The sequence below is a fragment of the Balaenoptera ricei genome, chromosome 11 (assembly GCF_028023285.1).
Source record: "Balaenoptera ricei isolate mBalRic1 chromosome 11, mBalRic1.hap2, whole genome shotgun sequence".
NCBI lineage: Eukaryota > Metazoa > Chordata > Mammalia > Artiodactyla > Balaenopteridae > Balaenoptera > Balaenoptera ricei.
In genome coordinates this window covers 38,536,450-38,557,246 of record NC_082649.1, presented here as the reverse complement: position 1 = coordinate 38,557,246, position 20,797 = coordinate 38,536,450, and the positions used below count along the sequence as shown (strand labels likewise).

Below are 20,797 nucleotides of genomic sequence, written 5' to 3'. Positions count from 1 at the left end.
CTAAATTCAAGTGTGGAGTATAGACGAAGGGTAGATTGGTTCATTTACCAAATTCTGTGGCATCCTACCTCATCTTTACCTCCTGGCTTTTACGCAGAAAGGAGACATGGCCCTGAAGTATAAAAGGATCCTACCTTTTAGAAGATCATACCCTTGTGTCATTAACAGTCTGAAAGCATTATGCTTTTGAGATACATCCGAGTTGAGTTTGCCCCCACCCTCGTTCCAATGAGATTTTCAAAATCTGAGTAGTTCAATTGCAAGATACTGAACTTAATTAACTACAGATTACATTTCCATTATCTTGTTTTCTTCATAAATAATTGATTAGAAGAAATTGCAAGTGAAAAGAAGAAAATACATAGACTTATTATCTAGATTATTTTGGATTAATACTTGAGACGATTATGTTCTAGGGAGAAACCAGCATGTCCTTTTTTAGGTGCAAAGAATATGTGGAGAAAATCCCACTATCAAAGATTGTATGCAAATCTTCCAAGGTGGGGAGATTATGGTGCTAAATGGTTTTGCTGTTCCAGGTCAGCAAAAATAAGACTTAACAAAATAGGGGCCTTCACGGGAGGCTTATGAAATGAATAATAAAATGTATATTTGTGTAGCTCTTTAGAGTTTAAAAATGCTTTCACGTACTGTGCGGAAGTGATGCTTCAGCTGGCTTGCTGGATATTAAGCTTGTTTTGCTTCACAGCTATACAGTCTGAGTTCCATTATTAATATATTTCTAACTCCTAGTTCTTTTCTGAAGCAGTCTCTTCAGTGACTGTTAGGTGTACCAGGGCTGTGTCATGATCCTTTGTTTCCTGTAGTTGTACATTGCTGTGACTTTTAGATCTGTGTTGGCCATGAATAGTTTTGTAGCAATAGAGAACTATATTGTTCAAGTGCTTTGCTTATTTCTTTCTTTCTTTTCTTTATTATTTTTTTCCTTAGATCTGTTCTGAGGACCAAGATTCAGTTGGGGGATGGTTACAGAAATGAACCATGGTAGGCAATAAAAATATACATTCAAAGTTGAATAAAACATCCATCCTGTTCTGGTATATGTTGAAGAATTTGGTGTCGGTCAGTTTACTTCTTAGGTTTCATAGATCAAGAGAGTTTTCTTCTGTCATTCTAGGATTGTAGAAACATTAGTTTATAGGGGACTTTGGTAAATGATGGGTTAGGTAATTTCTTAAAGTGTGTGCCATTAAGCATTAATCCTGAGATGGTTTCTTGAAAAAAGGAGTTTTGAAGCCAAATTCTTTTGGGAAAAGTGCAAATTGAGTCCTCTCCTGGAATTTCATGGTACACTCTGATCCTATTCATTGAAACATTGTTTGTAATAGTTCAGTTAGAAACAACTTAAAAATTCAAAGATAGAGTAGAATCATAGAATATTATACAGCAGTTAAAAAGGAATGAACTAGATAGATATGTCTTCCAATATGGGTGGATTTTTAGAAGGTTAATTTAGAAAAACATATTGCAGAATGAGAATGATGTATATAGTTTGTATGTTTTTTAAAAACTGTATGCTTTTATAGTATACCTGTATAGCATGAAAGCATTTTTTAAAGTCTAAAAGGCTTCATACCAAGCAGGTCATGATATAGTTACTTGGAGAAGTGACTGGGATTGAGTATGATGGATCAGTGTCCGTTCTTGCCTTATCTATCAGGTTTGAATTTTTTTAGAAGGGAAATATTCATGTATTATTTATAATAAAATTAACAAGCATTTTATTTGTATTTAGTTAAGTGCTCAGCAAGTTACTTTCTTTTTCCTCACTGGAGATATCTACCCTGCTAATTTCCAAGTATATCTTTCTATTTACTAATTCATCGTATATAAGTTAAACTGAAGTTTGAGCCCTGGTATTATAGACTAGGAAGAAGATGTTTTCATTATAGTCTATTACAGTGAAACTTTTTCACACATTATAAGGAATAAATGAAGTAACTTATACAATAAATAATCTAGTCTGTGCAAATTCTTAAGAAATCAGCTTATTCAAATTTATTTTGTTTTGGTCCACGAGATCTTTTGGAGAGCAACAAAGAGAAGTTCGAACTTAGTTGTTGAGCAGCTAGTGAAGAGTTGAGAAGTAGCTCAAGTAGATGGAGTGAAACATAGTTCAAAACCAGTTAAGCTTAAAGAAGCAGACCCCCTTTTGGCCTTTCCAGTGTTAGTAATGCTTTTTCCAGTTTCATGGATCTTCTTTATCCTGTTCTCCAGACTTGATTTTGACTTTGACTTTGAAATCTTCTGAATCAAACTTGAAGGCAGTGGTGGTTCTATTTGACTTTACCAATTGCTGGGGATCAATTTTAAGGGGCTGAATTTTTTGTGTAAATATGTTTTTCTTTAAGAAAGGGTAATCCTGAAAAAGCTGTAGCCACATTATCAGGTTTTCCAGCAGAACATTCACTTTATTTCCTCAATTTGCCTTATGTTGTAAGAGCTATTGTCTGAAAATTCAAGATTTCATCAACTGTGAAAGTATCTCTTTCTTTAAAATTATGTTTTCAGGCATATGTGTTGGCTCCTTTTTTCAAAGGGGTCACTTTTATACTTCGTGCAAGTTAAAACAGGGACTAAATGATCAATCAATTTTATGCTCAAAAATGTATTAATACAGGTTATGAAGTGATTCAAAATTTAATGCACATTACAAGTGTTTATTGGCACCTCTGCATGCTTGCATCTCAGGAAGTTCAGAGTATTAAAACATGTTGCTGATCTTAGTGACATAACTTCGTCCTAAAACAGTGTTATCATGCAGTCCTTATGCATAAAAATTGCTAGTGATATGATTCTTCCACCAGAACACCAGGTGGAACTCAGTGCCGTATAAACTGTGAAAGTGCTTAAGTAGGGTGAATTTCAGGAATTTTGTCAGCAGTTGGGCAGCCCCCACGGATGGAAGGGCTGCTGGGCAGGGTGTCATTACCTAGAAGAAAGGTGTGAGGCCTCCTGCTCAGGGCCCCCCCCCCCCATTCTGCCTAATCAGCAAATGCCTCGCACGTGGCAGTCACTCAGGAGGTGGTGTTCACAGTGGTTGTGCACTGCTGGGGGACAGTTAGCCTTATAGCCAGTGATATCTTGGTATAACTTTGAGGTGGGGGTTGAGGGTGGAGCATAAGGGAGAGAAAGTGAAAGAGAGAACTTATAAAGGAGAACTTGAGCAGTATAAGTAAATTTTTTTTTTTCTTTTTAAGTGCAGGTGACTTCTGGTTTCTAACTCTCATACGAGCATTATAGTTGTGATTCTCATTTCCTAGTGCTTAATTGTTGCAGGAATGTATGTGTCTCAGTTTTTAAAACCATATGGGCTGGTTTTCTTTAATTGACAAATTGAACTCTTTGCCCCCTATGTGTCTCTGTGGATAAACACCACCAAATTATTTTACCACCATTTAATATGCAGAATTGAACGTGAATGTGGCCAAAGTCAGTGGATTTGATGTCTGTTTATGAATAAAGCTTAAAATTATTCCCTAGTAACAAGTTTATCAGCGTTCTTAGTGATTTGGTAAAGACAATTTAAATCACAATTTAGAGCACAATTCCTCTCAATATAAAATCACAGAAATGTTTTAAGATGTCATTTCTTCTCAGAATAAGAATGAGAGCTGTCTGTCAGTCCTCTAGTTAGGAGAAGGTTCTAAATCATGTACATTCCTGTCTTCCAGGATTTCTCCCTGATCAAGCAGACAGTTCAGGATACACAGTCCAAGGATGAATGTTCACCGTGGCACTGAGAGCGACAGGTTATTGCGGCAGGAGGCCAGCTGCCTGATGGATGAAGCCTCAGCTGCAGCCCAAGAAAAAGAAGCAAATAGCCTGGCTTCTTCTGGTCTTCAAAATCTTACTTATCCTCTAGGTCCCAGGAATGATGGTACGATGATTAGATCTTGACTTAATGTGGAGGGCTTTCTGACACCTCAGCACCTATTCTGCCCAGAAGGCATAAATGTTCTTAATAAATAAAATATCCAGTTAATTAGCTTTGCTTATATACCACAATTATATAAAGCTATCACAAAAAACCTCCACTTATTTAATCAGTTTAGTACATTTAACTTGGTAATGGTATAAGAAAAATAGTCTCAGGTTTGGAGTCAGAAGACAGATTCACATTCTAGCTCTGCTGCTTATCAGCTGTAACCATGGATGAGATCCTTAATCTTTCTGAGCCCTGCTTTCTTAATCTAGAAAACAAGGTTGTTAATAATTCTTCTTACCTCACACGGCTAGAAGACTGTTGAGTTAATGGATGTGAAGGCTCTTGGTAAATTGTCAGGTTCTTTTTAACTTTTAATAAAAACAATAGCAACAATAATAATAGCAATTACCATTTATTGAGCACTCACTGTGCTAGAAACTTTACTTTTTTTAGATCAAGGGTGGCAGACTATGGTCAAATCTGAACCACTGCCTGTTTTTGTAAATAAAAATTTGAAACACAGCCATCATGCCCATTTGTTTACATACTGTCTGTATGGCTGCTTTCCTGCTATAGTGGCAGAGACTGTGACCCACAAAGCTCAAAATATTTACTTTTTAGCCCTTCACAGAAAGTTTGCCGATCCCTGCTTAGATTAATCCTCCTGTTACAGATGAGGAAATTGAGGCTTCAAAAGCTTAGGCATAACTTGCTCAGGTTCACACTGCCAGGAGGTAGGGGACTGGGTGGGATTTAAACCTCTGTCTTTCCGGCCAGCGTTCGCTGTTGTTTTATATATATCAACGGACAAAAAAGCAGAGTGTGACTGCCACCCTAGAGTGCCCCATTACGGAGAATTTATGCAATGAGTCTCTTTTCCTACTCACCCATTTAAGCAGGGTGGAACCTGAGGCATCCTTCAGGAATCAACCCAATTTAATTGCGTCATAGCTGGGGGAAAATCAAGTGTTCTAAAGAAGTGAATAAGTTAGGTACCTACTTTCATTTTTAAGAATAGCACTTTGAGTGTTGAAAGCCTGTCTTGGTGATTAAAGCGTTTCTTGCTACAGGCTTGCCCATGGATTGTGTGGAAACTTAGCTCTTTGTGAGTTGAAAATTTATCAGAAGCTCTAGGATATGATCCCTAAACAGGTTTTTGGTCTAGATTTTGGTTTCCTTTTCTCTAGAAGCACATGGGGAAAGAATTGAGTGTACTCTAGCTAACAATGAATTATTGTGTAGAAACTTAAAATACATGAAGGGCGGGAGTGAGATATTAAGTTGTATCTATAACATTTTATTTCTTTCCAATGTAGGAAAATGTTAGCTAGCCAAATCTAGGTGATGTATACATATTGTATTAACTCTGCTTTGGTATATTTGAAATTTTTCATTAAATAAAAAAACATTATTTTAATATATTAGGAGAACTCCCTATTTAAAAGAACCTTCTAAAAAAAATGTACAGCTATATAATAAAAACAGCAAACATCAATTAAAAAAAAAAAAAAGAATCTTCTGGTAATCCTTTTGAAAATACTTTCCCCTGATTCTCTTCTGTATACATCCAGATTTCATATATTTAGTTTTAAGCCTGTTTACATGATGTGGTATTAATACATTTTTAAGTGCTCTCACATACTTTATTTCAGTTGATAGTTAAACCAGTCCTGTGAGGTAGGTGGAGTGAACATTATTTTCATTTTACAGATGATGAATCAGGTTTAGAAAAATCAAATAAATTACTTAAAGAAAATGGCTCTTTGGTGATACCAGGACAAAAACTCAGATTCCATGAATGAATCCTAATCCAAGACCATCCGCACTGGAACTTTTCTGTTGAGAGCAAGACCTGCCTGTTCAAAAAACGGTGTTGGTAATGTTAGGATTCTCCTACGCATAGTGAAAATGCATTTTTCAGTGAATTTCTAGGAAAAGTGACAATTAGAGACTATCACTATCCTTTCTGGAAAATAACATTTAGAAATGTTTTTTAAGAATGTGGAAAACAAATAGTTTTGGCTAACAGAGTTATCAAGTTCCTTAAATAAAACACAGGAAATATGAGTGTTATTTAGAGATAGAAATGAAAACGGAAATAAAAAAGCGATGCCTCTGTGAAACAAGACTAGGGAAGGTTAAGCAGTATGGCAAAGGATTGCTTGTTTTCCACAGAAATGCTTCTCTAGTGTTTAATTATTTTTAACCATGTGTGTAGTTTACTTTAAAATTGTTTAATTGTTCTATTTTAAAGTGTAGGCATTACTGTCTTCATTCTCCCCTCCCCAGCACACACACACACACACACACACACACACACAGAGACACACACAGACACACACACACACACAGACACACACACACAGAGACACACACACACACACAGAGACACACACACACAGAGACACACACACACACACACACAGAGACACACACACACACACACACAGACACACACACACACACACACACACACAGAAGAAAAAGTTCAGGGGGACCCAGTATGAGTCTCTAGTTTGTGTTTTTTCTTTACGTGTTTTAGCCAAGAGTTTTTGCGTAAGGATACTTAAAGTTTGGGTTTTTTTGTTTGTGTAATGGTTTTTGTTCTTGTTTTTTTTTAAAGAGGACAAGGTTTATTTTTCCCCAGGGCTTTTTGCTGTCAAGTTATTTTGGTTTGTTTGTATGATCTTTTAGACCTTCCACTTGACTCTGCCTCTCAGCCAGCAAATCTTCAGTTCCCTCACATGATGCCACTTCCTGAAGACATCAAAGGCTCTTGCTTCCAAAGTGGGAATAAACGGAACCATGAACCCTTCATCGCTCCAGAACGATTTGGAAACAGCACTGTGGGCTTTGGCAGTAACGTTCATTCTCAGGCACCAGAGAAAGTGACACTTCTCGTAGATGGCACACGTTTTGTTGTCAATCCACAAATTTTCACTGCTCATCCAGATACCATGTTGGGAAGGTAAGTGATATTTCCTTCCAGATTCACTCTGTTCTCTGTGAATAGAAATACCTACTGTTTGCCTTGCATTAGATTTGAGAATAAAAACATTTCATTGCTTATTTTTCTACCTTCATACTTTTGCGAGACAGAGGACATAAAAACCTTATATGTGTTGGTGATTTTGGGGGGTGGGTACTTTCATTTACAAAACCAGTATAGTGAAATGAGCCCCCCTACAAAAGGGAGTGCAAAAGGTCCAAATGGTGTCAATTTCTAATGCCTCCACTACTGTTCAAGTTTTCTGAAACTGGATCTTTGTATCTGGCTGTTTTGTTTGACGATTGCTCTCTTTATTCGTCGTGTTCCTTCCTATGTGTTGCTTCATTCAGACTATAGTCTTACCCTCCCCTCACCACCTCCTGCCTCCAGCTTTTTAGGGTTAGAGCTTAGGGATGGAAGGAGTCTACTGAGGAGGAGCGCTGTCCAGGAAGTACTTTCAGAGCCTGGGCTGGGAGTTAGGAGATCTCTTTCTGGCCAACTGTAGACCTTAACATGAAGAGCAGATTGGGATAAGAGTAAAATAATTTGAGTGTATACACACACAAGCATTTGGCGTTTGAGGATTTCATCTAGTACTTGAAAGTGGATCTAACCTCACTCCGACTTTGAACTAATTTGAACTGAATTAGAAATCAGAATCGATCACACTAACTTGCTGAATTTTAGGCTAAGTGGAATCTAGCTGTTCAAATATGTGTGTACTTAAACATATACATACAAATTCATGATGAACCATTTTTAACCAGAGCCAAACCTATATATTTCTTAAACATCTGAATTAAGATTAAGATAGAACATTAAAACATTTTCTAAATTGGCCCTAATCAGACTTGACTTCACGTCTTCAGTCTTGGTATCGCCACCATTTCCCCCCAGGCCCTTCCAAAAGGGCATTCCTCAGGGTAGGCTGTCTGTCTGAAGTAGGTTGCCTCCAAAAGTAGCGCTCAAGAAAAGAAAAGCAAGCATTTTCTGGGTAATAGACCCCTTTATCTACATGGTTCATCAGCTGAGTCAGCCGAGGTCATGAATTCTGAGTTTCTTAGGTTTGTTCTGTCCTGTGGCTACGTAAAGTATTCATAAGCCTAGCCAGTGAGCTTACAAATGTGGGCCACTGGTCACAAGGGGGACAAACTAAGAAGCTGAGAATGGATTAATGCAGATCCATGCCACTAGTGGATGAATGACTCTGAGGGGGGATTATATTTATGGCATGTTGTTCACTATTTTGATTCATAGCTGTCTCGGCTACACTTCAACCAAAACATTCCAGAAAAATGTCAGCATCCTTTGAAGACTGCTTTTATCTAAATGGATTTCTTATGTATGGTGTAGTGATTTGGAAAGCATGTGAGTCTTTTTCAGACCTTGGAAAACAGCCAGTTCAAAGTGGATGATAACAGTTTTGAACAGTTGGACAGCAGGGCTTCCCAACAGGTTAAGGAAGGAAAAGGCAGTGAGTCCCCAGTGGGCCAGCTGGAGATACCAGCGCCTGTCCTGTCCTGCTGCTCCTTCCACAGCGCCGACACAGACGGGCAGCAGGAGTAGTAGAAGTCATGGGGCCAGTTTTACTGGAGGGGCTCTGAGAGAGAGAGGAAGGATGGGAAAAGATGAATATAAAAGCAAGACTTCCTCCCTGTGCCCTCATGAGCTCTGAATTCATGCCCAGAGCAGGCCTGCCTCTCTGAAATATGTCAAATTGCTGATGATCCTAATACCTACCCTCCTTTTCTACTTGACCTGAAATTCCCATCATTAGTTACTCCTTGGATTGAAGAAGGGCATTTTTTCCGGAGTTACGCCATTAAAATCTACCAGGAAAGGGAAAGCAGTAACATCTGCACCTACTAATACAGATTCATCTATCAGATTAGATATTGAAAAGCAAAACTCAGAGATATCGAGGATGGTGTGCTGGATAGGTACATGTTGATGGGTGAGGAGAAGGAGACACTGTCTTCCTGAGCTGCCGGTGCGTGGGCAGGTTCCTGGGCGCTGGGGAGGGCAGGAGAGGCGACTGTCACACACTCCAGAGACTTTCCAAGGGCCAGCCCTGCAGGTGCTGTTCTACTTTCTTTGCTGTCACAGAAGCTCACTACAGTGAACTGTGAGGGCTTGCTGCTTTGTTCTTCCTTGCACTCAAACACTGAAAGCAATTGCTGCCTTCTTTTCCTATCTGAAGGGAGTTTCCTAAGACTTGAGTGTGTCATATAGGGGTTGAGTCCTAGTGCTCTGTTTTTAACTTACACTGAAAGAGTGGAACGGAGTCTTCCAGAATGAGGTGAAGTAGGGAGAAGTCTCATCTGTGAAGAATCCTGCTGCAGCGGGTAACATTGTTGCCTGGGTATCTTTCAGGATGTTTGGACCAGGAAGAGAGTACAACTTCACACGGCCCAATGAGAAGGGCGAGTATGAGATTGCCGAAGGAATCAGTGCAACTGTATTTCGAACGGTGCTGGTGTGTAGTGGCCTTCTTGTTACATCATCTTCCCTGGGGGGGTGCATGGTCAGAAGCCTTGAGAGTTCCATCAGACTGTGTTCTGACTTTAGGGTTTCTCATTTCTAGTTATTGCCTTTCCCGCTTTATTTTCTGTTCCTATAATTCTTAAGTCCTTCTTGCTTGTGTGAGCTCAGTCAGGTATCAAGTTGTGATTAAACATGTCAAGATGGCCAGGAGCCACTTTGCTATCTAATGAATCACCAATTTGGTGATAGTTCTAGTAACCCACCACTTTAATAGAACCAGGAATGAGTAGGGGGTTGAAGAGGGAATTTTTCATGTTGTTCTTTACCTACATTTCTTCTTCCCAATTTATTTATAGGATTATTACAAAACTGGTATCATCAATTGTCCTGATGGCATCTCTATCCCAGACCTTAGAGATACGTGCGATTATCTCTGCATTAACTTTGACTTCAACACTATCCGATGTCAAGATCTGAGTAAGTACGGGAGAAGCTGCCAGCTGCGTTTGAGCAGCTGAACTTTGAGTGTGCTTGGAATTGACATTTTTTATTACTAAACAGAAAGCGTTTCAAGTGTGGGTTGAAAATCATCTGTAGAGGCAGAGACATGGTACTAACCATTCCCTCTCTTGTTTCAAAGCTCTGTGAGAAGTGGAGTAAACAAGAGAACATGTAGTGAGTGGGTTCTGAGTCTAGCTTGACCCCGTGAGTCACCAAGCTAATTGCTTCCCCTCTTGGGACCTTGGTGTCTCAACTCTTTAACAAATAAGGATACTGATCCTCAGATATGAGGGAAGGTTCACTAATAAAGTCACACAACATAAATTGGCTGGGTTCTTCTTACAGTTTATCATTATTATTAACTTAGTGTTTAAGTGCTTTATATATGTGAACTTGCATAAGTTTCACAATTAACCCGTGAAAGATAGGTGATAATCTCACTTACCAAATGAGAAGATGGAGAAATTAGCTTTTTCAAAGCTCTAAACATTAAAGCTGGGATTAGAACTGATTGTCTGAATATAAACTCCATGCTCTTATCATTACCTAGGCTTCCTGAAATGATTTTAAAATTCTTTGAAGTTCATGGTACATTTCCCTGCATATTCCATGAAGTTCTCTAGATGTGTGGTGTCTCTGCTGAGTCTAGTACACACTTAGAGCAAGTCCCTTGGTGTCGCCAAACTTGAGATCATTCCTCTTCTGTGGTACTCTATGAAGTTGCGGTCCAGAGCATCTTCAGAATAGGTACTATAAAGAGTCATCCCCAAATGATGGTTTTGTCTCTTGTAGAATTAATGTTTATGTTCTGACATTGCATGTCAAGAAAACCTCAGTTGATCGGAATGCTCAGGGTTTATTAAACAGGAGGAGATTGGTAGAATGTGAAAAGTATCTAACATTATAGCCTTGGAGTAGGAGACATACCCTGCCTTTAAATGGGCCACTTCTCTGGACCTTATCAATGATAACAGCTGTTACCTCATAGTCTTTTCACTCCAGTAATACCTGCATTTGAGCAGAGAGGATGTTCACTTGCCTTTTGTCTCCCAGGTGCTTTACTGCATGAACTGTCTAATGACGGCGCTCACAAGCAGTTTGATCACTACCTCGAAGAGCTGATCCTGCCCATCATGGTGGGCTGTGCCAAGAAAGGGGAGCGAGAATGCCACATCGTCGTGCTGACGGATGAGGATTCTGTGGACTGGGACGAAGACCACCCCCCACCCATGGGGGAGGAGTATTCCCAAAGTAGGAGCCCCTTGCATGATGTACCTGTTTCCAGCAAGAAATGTGCTGCCCAGAGTGGCGGCTAAATCCTAGAACCAGTGTGACTGTCGCTGTTGAGCTGGTGATGAGCACACTCACCTGGATGGGGGTCTTTCCTGCGGGGAGCACAGGGAACATCGTTATACTTCCCATGCCTACCGCTGGTGTCTGGTACCATGTCAGTACTGCGGCAGCACATTAAGCAGTGGTGTCATTCTTCTCTCCATTTGTTTCACTTTAAATCCTTTTGAATTGGTAGTAATTCAAAATTCAGAAAATACAAAAGTATATACATTGAAAAGTCTTATTCCCACCCCGCCTCATCTACCCAGTTTTCCTCCTCAGTTTCTTTTATATTCTTCCAGATTTATTCAGTGCACATACATAAGCAATTACATGTTCTTTTCCCAAATGATACCATATTGTAGAGACTGTTCTATATCATGTCTTATATTAAAAGCTTCCACAGTCTTTTTTATGGCTGAATAGTATTCCATTGCATGATTGTGCTATAATTGATTTAACCAGCCCTTTTGATGACCGTTTAAGCTATAAATTATAAATAATGCTGCAGTGAATATTTTTTTAAACAAAGTCTTTCACACATGTATATCTCTGTAGAATAATATTCCTAGAAATGAAATTTCTGTGTCAAAAGCTTTGTGCTTTTATGATTTAGATAAAATTTGCCAAATTCTCTTTCATAAAGTTTAAGCCAGTTTATACTCACAAGACAATATATGATGGGTTTGTTTCCCATACGCTCACCAAGACAGAGTTTCACTGAACTTTTACCTTTGCCACTCTAATAGGTGAAAAACAGCATCTCACTTGACTTTTAATTTGCATGTCTCATTTCATGAATGAGATTGAACATCTTTTTAAGAGCCATTTTCATTTCCTTTTCTGTTAACTGTAATCATGCCTTTTGCCCATTACAAAATTGGATTGTTAGTCTTTTCCTTAATGATTTGTAAAATCTCTCTATTTGTGACCACTCTCTTTATAGATATCAAGGAAATTAGCCCTTTGTAATATGAGTTGCAAATATTTTTCCCAGTTGGTTGTCTTCTTAGCTTTGTTTAGTGTTTTTGGATAAGCAGAGATGTTTTTTTATGTAATCAAGTGTATCAGTTTTTCTTTTATGACTTCTAGGTTTTATGTCATATCCAGAAAGGTCTTTCCTACCCTGGGACTATAAAAATTTCTTGTATGGTTTCTTTCTTATGGTTTATTTATTATTTAACATTTAATCTGTGATCCATATGGATATTTTGGCATCAGGGCTCAGGTCATTAGTCTGAATCTGTTAGCTCATCTCCTTCCTCTTACAGAGGTATTCACTCCGTGACTAACCCCAGATTTTTTTTCCCCCAGTTCTTTATAGCTCTAAGCTCTATAGATTTTTCAAATATATTGAGAATCGGGATGTCGCTAAAACAGTGTTAAAGGAACGGGGCCTGAAAAACATTCGCATTGGAATTGAAGGTAAAGAACATCCCAGTCAATGTTCAGCTTGCATGGCTCATGGAGTAGGTTGGATCTGTGGCCACAGCTTTTGTCCTTAAAACCTGGCTTCCGAGGGCCTAGAGAATAGACACACATGGAAACTACATTCCTACCCAAGTTTGAAGATTCCTATTTTTGTTTTAGTTTGCCCTTACATTTCCTTGTCATTTTATTTCCAGTTGAAAATGCTTTAAAGCAGCTGTAGGAATAAGTTCCAGTTTACTGCCTCAGGATAAAGAGCAGTGAGGACTAGGCACCGGGGGGGTAAATGTAGCAGGGCTCGTGGGCTCACCAAGTGGGAGGGCCAGCCGTTTAGCCAACAATCTTGGTGAGGATCTTTCTGGGATCTGGAAGGGTCCTTCTGAAAACTATAACTTGGAGACTCATTTTATTCCACTACATACCTTTGGGGAGTGTCTGGATATATTGACCAAACTGCTTTAAATGATTTGAGCAATGGCTCCCAACCTGTGGTCTCCATGGAAGGGTATTGGAGACTGATTCCCGGAGAGTGCTGAAGCCATTCTGGTCTCCCCTCCATGGGTCTTTGACTCTTGTGTTTTGCTACTCTAGCTGTCTCAATATTGCTCACAGAACCCGTCGTTGTGTCCGACTTAGGTTGGAACTTAACGTTGCAAGAGATTTTTGAGATCATTTATGAAACCTCTTTCTACTGTGTCCTCCTTTGTCTCTTTGGAAACCACAGGGACAGAGTGACAGGGATCACTCCATTTCCCACAGTAGCCCATCAAACTGTCCTACCATGAGAATATTCTTCCACATATATAATAGATAACCTCCTCCCTCTTCTGTCGTCCTTCTAGTTCTAGCCTGTGAAGATACATACTCTGAATAAGATTTCTCCCATATCCCTGTGACAGCCTTTCAGATATTTTAGGCAGCATCCCAGTTTTTTCTTTAGGCTTAAACATTTCGCATTTCCTTAACTACTTCTCATACAGGTTGCCCTCTAAGCAATAGCATTAGAGGACTAGAGTAACCATGCCCCAGTAGGATTTTTGTTCTATAGTATTGAAGCCAGTAAAATAAAGACTTCTGAAATCTGTAAGAGGCTTCTCCCCCTTCCATTCGAAGGGATACAATTTTTGTTACTTCCCTTCTAAGGACAAGACCTACTAACCTGAGCAGGAGAGAAGCAAGCATGTAGGTGGCTGGGCCTCGGGGAACGTGGTCACTTCCCTGTAGTTTTCACATAGTCTTGGGATTTGGGAGGAAATTCATGAGGTTAGGAAGAAGGAAGTATGGAAACCAGAGCAATTTGCTGGGGTCATGATGGCTTTTTTCCCATTTCAGGTTATCCTACCTGTAAAGAAAAAATTAAGAGGAGACCTGGTGGCCGGTCTGAAGTGATCTATAATTACGTGCAGCGCCCCTTTATCCAGATGTCATGGGAAAAAGAAGAAGGAAAGAGTCGCCATGTGGATTTCCAGTGTGTTCGAAGCAAATCCCTCACTAATCTGGTAGCTGCTGGAGAAGATGTCTTGGAGGACCAAGAGATATTAATGCACCACCCGCCCCAAGTGGATGAACTTGACCGGCTAAACGCCCCACTTTCTCAGATGGCTTCTAACGACTTTCAGGATTAGGGGCAGCTGTGGGCCCCTCTGCCGGCCTTTTCTCTGTCTGGGATGCCCATAGCCAATCCTCCCCATGGTTTGTCTCACACTAAGTAGGAGACATGCTTCTCCCCCATCCTTTCCTTTTCGACCATAATTAATGTGTGTCCTTTTCAGTAAGTCTGTGCCTCCGGCAGGAGATGAAAAAGCACTCGCTGGTAATTAAGCTACCAGCTTTGCAGCAGCCCTGGTAACTTGAAAATTTTGGGTCTGGTGCTGTTCACCGAGTCTTTGTGTAACTGCAAAAGCAGGAGAGGAGGTGAAGACTCCTGTTGCCTCATATTCAGCAAAGCAGTTCTCATCCTTTACACTCTGTTCTTGGCTTTTGTTTGTTTTATTTGGTTTTATACTAGGCAAATTACTTAGCAGCAAAGGGACCAAACTTAGAAGGAGACAATCTCTATCTTCTACAAGCAGGCACTAATTGGATGCCCATTAGAGGTTCGTGAAGATACCATCCTGGTGGCCTCTGTGCCCAGGTTGCATCTGGGAAGAAATAGGCTCTCATTCAAAATGTCCAAAAGGAAATTCTTAGGAGCTTCAGTTCGGGTTTTTTTTTTTTTTTTTTTTTCATTATTGCAATGAACAATCCAAAACCTCACAGATTCTTTGACAGGAAGGATAATGTATAACAATGTTCATGAAACCTTTTTAGCTTCAAGGTTTTTGACCCTAAACAAATTGATTATTCATTTGGAGTGAAATTCACACTTTGATTATCCTGGCTTGGAATCTGGTGTGAAGCCATAGGTCTTCACCCTTGACCAGCATGTTGCTGTGGGTGTGGCTAGGAGACCTTAGATATGGCTTAAAAGGCTTTCAAGATGAGGGCAGTGATTTCTCAGAAGTGCTCAGTTTCTCAGTAGAAAGACTAATAAGAGCTCGGTGGGTAGGACTGGGGGTGAATCTGGGTGGGAAAACGTCACCTGCCTAGACTTTGTCTTAGTGCAGGGTTTTTCGTAGTATATTCTTTTCATACTATGGAATATTTTTAGGTATCAGGATATTTTAATTTTTGAAATAGCCTATCAGCTGCTCACACTGGGTAAGAAAACCATATTAATGTCATCTCCAAAGGAAGAATGAGTTGAAGGGAAATTAGGCCTAGTCATTTTGATTGATCTGTCAGCTCTGGGTTAACAGTACATGGTGTGTGACGACCCAGATCACTCCTCTCGGTACTGTACCACCTACCCTGATGTCTCCATGGCTGTCAACAGTAGAGCTAAATTTAGATTCTAGAGTCAGATGTGTCTTGAGATCTTTCCCATTTTATGGTAGAGGTTGGCCTTCCAATCACCTACCCTGAGCATGTACAAAGAGACACATAGTTTCCTTCAAGTTCTCTGAGAACAGGACTGGTTTTCTTAAATTCCGTTTCCACAGGATACTGTAGGGCAAGCTACTTGATGCTATTTTATGACCGCCCTAGTCAGAATTCTCCAAAGGTAAAGTCAGATTGGGTGTTGACAGCTACTCTTTCCAGGCTTGAAGAACAAGAGTGTTCTTAAGGCGTGTATTCTCTGTGCATGTGACCAGGGCCAGTGTCACAGGGGACATCAATGCTCTGTTCCTTATTCAGAAAAATTAGGAGTAAGGGGTTAAACCGAGCCATCCCCCAGCTACAGAGTTATTCTGGTTATCATTGGCATCCATTTGTAAGGCTGATGGCCAGGGTTAATGTTTAGGGTTAACGTTATTTTGTAGCCAGGGGTAGTTTTATTCCTGTGAAAAGAATTGGCTGTTTGAGGTCAGGTTTGGCTTTGACCTTACTGGTACTACATTCATACCCACGACCAGCCAGGATAATTGTTGAATGGTGCTTCCTTTACACTTTGTGGTTGACTTCCATGCCATCACAAAGTAAATTTAACTTTTGTGTAGACTATAATAAGTATGTATAATTTCTGTTTTATAGCTTAATATAACATTTAAGGGTAGACATGTCTCAGCTAACACTCTAAAACTTATTAGTCATTGCTTAGGTAAAAAGCTAGGTATGAAAGTGTGGCATGTACTTAACACTTTGTTCTACGTAAATGATGAATTTCCTCCGGCTTTCCAAAACTAGGTCTTTTTCTCCCCCAAAACTGGGTTAACGTGCTTTCGGCCCCAAACCTTAGGGTTCGAGTGAGCTGGAAATCTGTGGAGGTAAATCTGCCAGTGTTGCCAGGTGGTGGTGATGGAGGGAAAAACTGGGCCCACAGGTTCCCTCTGGTGGAGAGGACATTTCTTCTGTACCCCACGCCCTTCCAGCCTGGAGCGCAGCATCACTGTAATGTGGTGGCTCCTTTCAGCCACAGCTGCTCTGTTCCCAGGGCCAGGACATCCCGTGGTGGCAGGACCTCGCAGTTCTCGCAGGAACAAGAGCTGGGTTGCAGTCATTCCCTTCAGAGTCATTTACTGGCCAGCTGGGCAACAGGTATTTCTAATTAAAAAGGTGAAACTCAGGTTTGGTGTTTTTTCCCTAAGTGCCTAAATAAGTAAGCCAGGCTGTTAATACAGAAACATTTTCATAAGAAAATGTTTTTACCCAGACTGTCTTATTCAGAGGTATCTATCTTAGCAGGCCAAGATAAACCTGAATTTGAGGTTTAGGATCTGAGTTTGTGTCTGCATCATATCATGTATTGTTGATTAGGAAACATTTGCCATTAAGGAATTGGGAGCAGGCAAGGAGACAGTGTTAAAATGTGTCTGATGAGCTTACTTATTGGTTTCTCCAAAGTGGAGAAAAGGTATTAAAAGAATGACAGTAAAAAAAAGGTAAGGAAGCTAGAAAGTAGCTGGATTTATTGCATGATATGCAATAGCCAGTATTATTTTGAACTAAATTCCGTGTGAACCTAATGTATACAGGTCTATGAAAATACTGTGGCATAAGCCCAGAAAGGATGGATAGTGTTCCAGCAGGTCCTTCTGTTAAGTAAAAACAATCAGAGCACAGGCTTTAAATTGTCAAAGTGTGATGGGGAGCCTTTATCGAGTAATAGTCAATAGAAAGTTAAGAATCAGTTAGTGATTTATTCAATGCCACTTCTTGCCATCATTTTGAAATTGTTACACTGGGCATAGTTCAGAAAGCAAACCTGATACCTTTATGGGAGATGGAGCCACATCCGTGCTCTGGGTGGGATCACCTCTGCAGGAGAACATTACATTTCCTCTTAAAGGCAAAATGCTTGTAGGTTTTGCCTCTTTACTTTGTATTTACTTTTAAAGTTGCACTTGTTCACCTACCAGTGTTTATGAAATCCTACATTTGGGATGCTTTTTCTATAATAAAATGTTATCATTTGTGTCCATGTTGTTGTTGTTGTTGTTGTTTTTTAGCAGAAAATAATATTGGAACTCAAGATGTTAAAGGGGACTGAGTAGCAGCACCCGGACTGCCCAGGAGAGGCTCTTCCCTACAGCAGCCGGCGGGGGTGCGGCTGGCCGGGAGCCTGTATGTGCTTTCCCCACCCTGCTACTTCTTATAATTCACAGGTTCCAGAGCCATAATGATCTGCTCTCTTTTGAGTTTCCGGTTAACTTGCATTCAAGACCCCTTGAACCCTCAAATCCAACCAAGTAGTACCCCACAAAACCAAATGTAAATTTGAAAGGTAAGATGACTCACAAACTTCTATGTTCTACTTCTTTTGGTTTCAAGCAAGTGAGGAAGCATGGCAGGCATGAAAGGCAGCTAAGAAGGTAGGGCAGGGTCCAGGCAGGTCCCTGGGAAACACTGCTGTGGGGCACCTTGCTCGTCCTCTGCTCTCTGATTCGGCCCTCTTCTAGTCAGGTGCCTCCTGAGCTCCCCTCAGCACACTTGGCCTGAGAGCTTACTGGTGACACTGACAACTTGAAGGGGTGCTAAAGCAAGCCAGGGCCTCCCTGGCAGGCCTGCCTTTGTCAGCACAGAGGTTAAGAACATGCTCTGAAGGCATGGCCCGTTGAGTATGTTCAGTGCCAAGCGCTGCTTGGTCACAGGGACATGCTGACTAGGACACAGTTCCTCCCTTCAGAGGGCTCTTGTAATTGCGCAAAGACAGATCCATAAATAGTCCAGGTCACTCAGGAGGCACGTAAGGATGGAGTAGCCAGTTTTTACTGTGAAAACTAGAGGAGAGTTCACAAGAGGGTTCTATACATGACACATGAACCAAACTGTGAAAGACAAATACTAGTTGTTTTGGATTCATGAATCCAAAAGGAAGTATTCCAGGCCAACTCAACTACATAAGCAAAGATGCAAAGGTGAAATAGTTGCTTATTGTCATCAGGGAAGAGGATGGTGGGGGCGGGGGGAGGACAGTAATGCAGAGATAGGCCAGAGTAAGGAAGGGCCCTTGTACCGCAGACAAAGGTGTTTGGTCTCAGTATATAAACTGTCAGAGGAGCCTGAAGGATTTTATGCAGGAGAATAACAGGATCAGACTTGAAATTTAAAAAGAGTTTCTTTGGCAGCAGAGAGGACGACAGACTTGAAAGGGGAAGGACCAGGGACAAAGAGGTCAGCTAAGAGACCACAACAATGGACTCAGCAAGGAATGATGAAGACACTGGTGGGATGGACAATCATGCCCCAGAATTATATATGTTTATTGATGGGAATCATGTAAGAAATTTCTGGCTTGGACAGCAGGTAGAATGAGCTAGAAAAAAGGCTGTGGAGGCAAGAGGAGCTCCATAAGGACAGTTTGCACCTGTAAGAGGCCTTCCAGGTGGCATTTTCTAATAGGCACTTGGCTACATGGGATCTAGAGTTCTGGGGAGGGATCCAGGCAGGATGGTCATTTTGAAGATCTCACCACAAAAACGGCAGCTGAAGCCACAGTATGGGGGAGACCACATGAGTGCAAAAAAGGCAAAGGCATTGCTCTGAGGAGCACCAGCATCTGGGCAGTGGTAGAGGAACTACCAAGAAGGAAGTCAGAGAGGTGGGAGCAGAGTTTTTTGTTTTAACTCAACAGTGTGAATGCAGCAGGGTGGTCAGGTAGATGAGGGCTGAAGAGAAGCCAGTGGATGTGGCAGTTAGGACGCCAGTGAACAGAGGAATGATTATAAAAATTAGTACTAGCACGTTTTGCACATGGGATAATTAATACTAACGTGTTTCACACAAGGGGAAGAAACCAGACTGAAGTGAGAGGGAAATGAAGTAACGAAAGTGACTGCAGAGTGTTTCTCAGGAAGCAACACTTACTCACAGCTCCACACCTCTGTCACAGCACGGGACCATACCTACCGGCCTCCCAAATCCTGCACTGCTCACCTTCCCCTCTGCCAAATCACTGCTACTTACTAACATCTCTGGGAAGCTTCCTCAACCTTCCCAACAACTCAGGGTTGGCTTAATAGTACTGTTACAGCAACACTAACATAATAACTTTATAGTTGATGCTGCAATTCTGTTAAGCCAACTTTGTGGCTGGCAATTCTCTCCTCAAACTGATCTGTGGTTCAGAACCACAGTGGGCTTCCCTATTGCATCCCCAGTGTACCTGGGATTGAACTCTGTATTTTATGAATGCTTAAGTATTATGTGGGCAAGATGTTTTTCTCCTCTGAAAATATGTCTGAAGAGCAGCGTGGAGGCTTGTTTGTTTTTAAGTCAGTGTTGGTTTTGACAGATCATTCCAGGGAAATGGTTGCTAACTAACTAGGAAAGGAAAATACCATTCATTGACTTCTTTTGCATTCAATTAAAAACACCGTTTGGGTTACACACAGAGGCCCAGGAGAGAGTAACAGGGGAAGGTGATCCAGGAAATATGCTTTCCAAGGAGATGATTCAGAGAAATAGTAGTAGCAATCAATGGCAGAGGATTCCTACACTATACAGATGAGTGTTAAAATTAGCGATCTGCTATTCACAGCCTGACCATTAATCCCAAAGGAATTCCCCTCTTACTTTTGAAATTCTTAAATAGGTACTGAAGAAAATGCTGATGTATTCCTGAATGAAGGAGTCTGAATGACATCAGCATTCAGTTTCATTTTAGTATGCAGTACAGTTCAAGTTCTATTATTTTCTAACTCCTCCTAAGAGACAGGACACAGAATTATCTGTGAATAGGACCAACACTGAGCCAGTGGTTCCCGACATGTTTCTTGAAACTCATCAGCCTTGGAAAGGCTGCATTTAACTAACCTCTGCCTGCAGCTCCCACCCTGGTTGGTCTTTGCCCCTTCCTCTTTGCCTGAGGGTCCTTTTCCTGACCCAGAGAAGGAGCTAAGAAGTGGGACCCATAAGACTCCTTAAATCTACATCCAGAGACAGAGCCCTGCTCTGGTGGACACAGGGAGCTGAGAAGTCCATCCTGGGAGCTTGTGAGATTCCTGGTCAACCCCAGGCTGAGAAAAAATGGGGCTAAGCTACAAACAACAGTTGTATAAAGGGTCCACCGGTTGACAGAACTTTCGTCGGCAGGTCTCCCCTTGGCCTAACTGCACTTACTGCAAGAGTGTCCA

The 20,797-nt window shown here is 40.8% G+C and overlaps 1 protein-coding gene across 4 annotated transcripts in view; it reads left to right on the top strand.

Annotated features, from left to right (window-relative positions):
- Positions 1 to 17,643, top strand: part of KCTD20 (potassium channel tetramerization domain containing 20) — a 38,642-nt gene extending 20,999 nt beyond the window's left edge. Inside the window, exons 2-9 of one of the 4 annotated variants that reach the window (XM_059938813.1) lie at positions 952 to 1,005; positions 3,696 to 3,901; positions 6,644 to 6,917; positions 9,312 to 9,414; positions 9,779 to 9,899; positions 10,977 to 11,174; positions 12,570 to 12,680; positions 14,016 to 17,643. In XM_059938813.1, coding sequence (XP_059794796.1) covers positions 3,742 to 3,901; positions 6,644 to 6,917; positions 9,312 to 9,414; positions 9,779 to 9,899; positions 10,977 to 11,174; positions 12,570 to 12,680; positions 14,016 to 14,308 — 1,260 coding nt within the window. In that variant the 5' untranslated portion in view covers positions 952 to 1,005; positions 3,696 to 3,741 and the 3' untranslated portion in view covers positions 14,309 to 17,643. Of the gene's footprint in view, positions 1 to 951; positions 1,006 to 3,695; positions 3,902 to 5,679; positions 5,826 to 6,643; positions 6,918 to 9,311; positions 9,415 to 9,778; positions 9,900 to 10,976; positions 11,175 to 12,569; positions 12,681 to 14,015 lie in introns of those variants that run through there. The other 3 variants (XM_059938812.1, XM_059938815.1, XM_059938814.1) reach the window with 3 other exon arrangements.
- Positions 17,644 to 20,797: the final 3,154 nt, after the last annotated feature.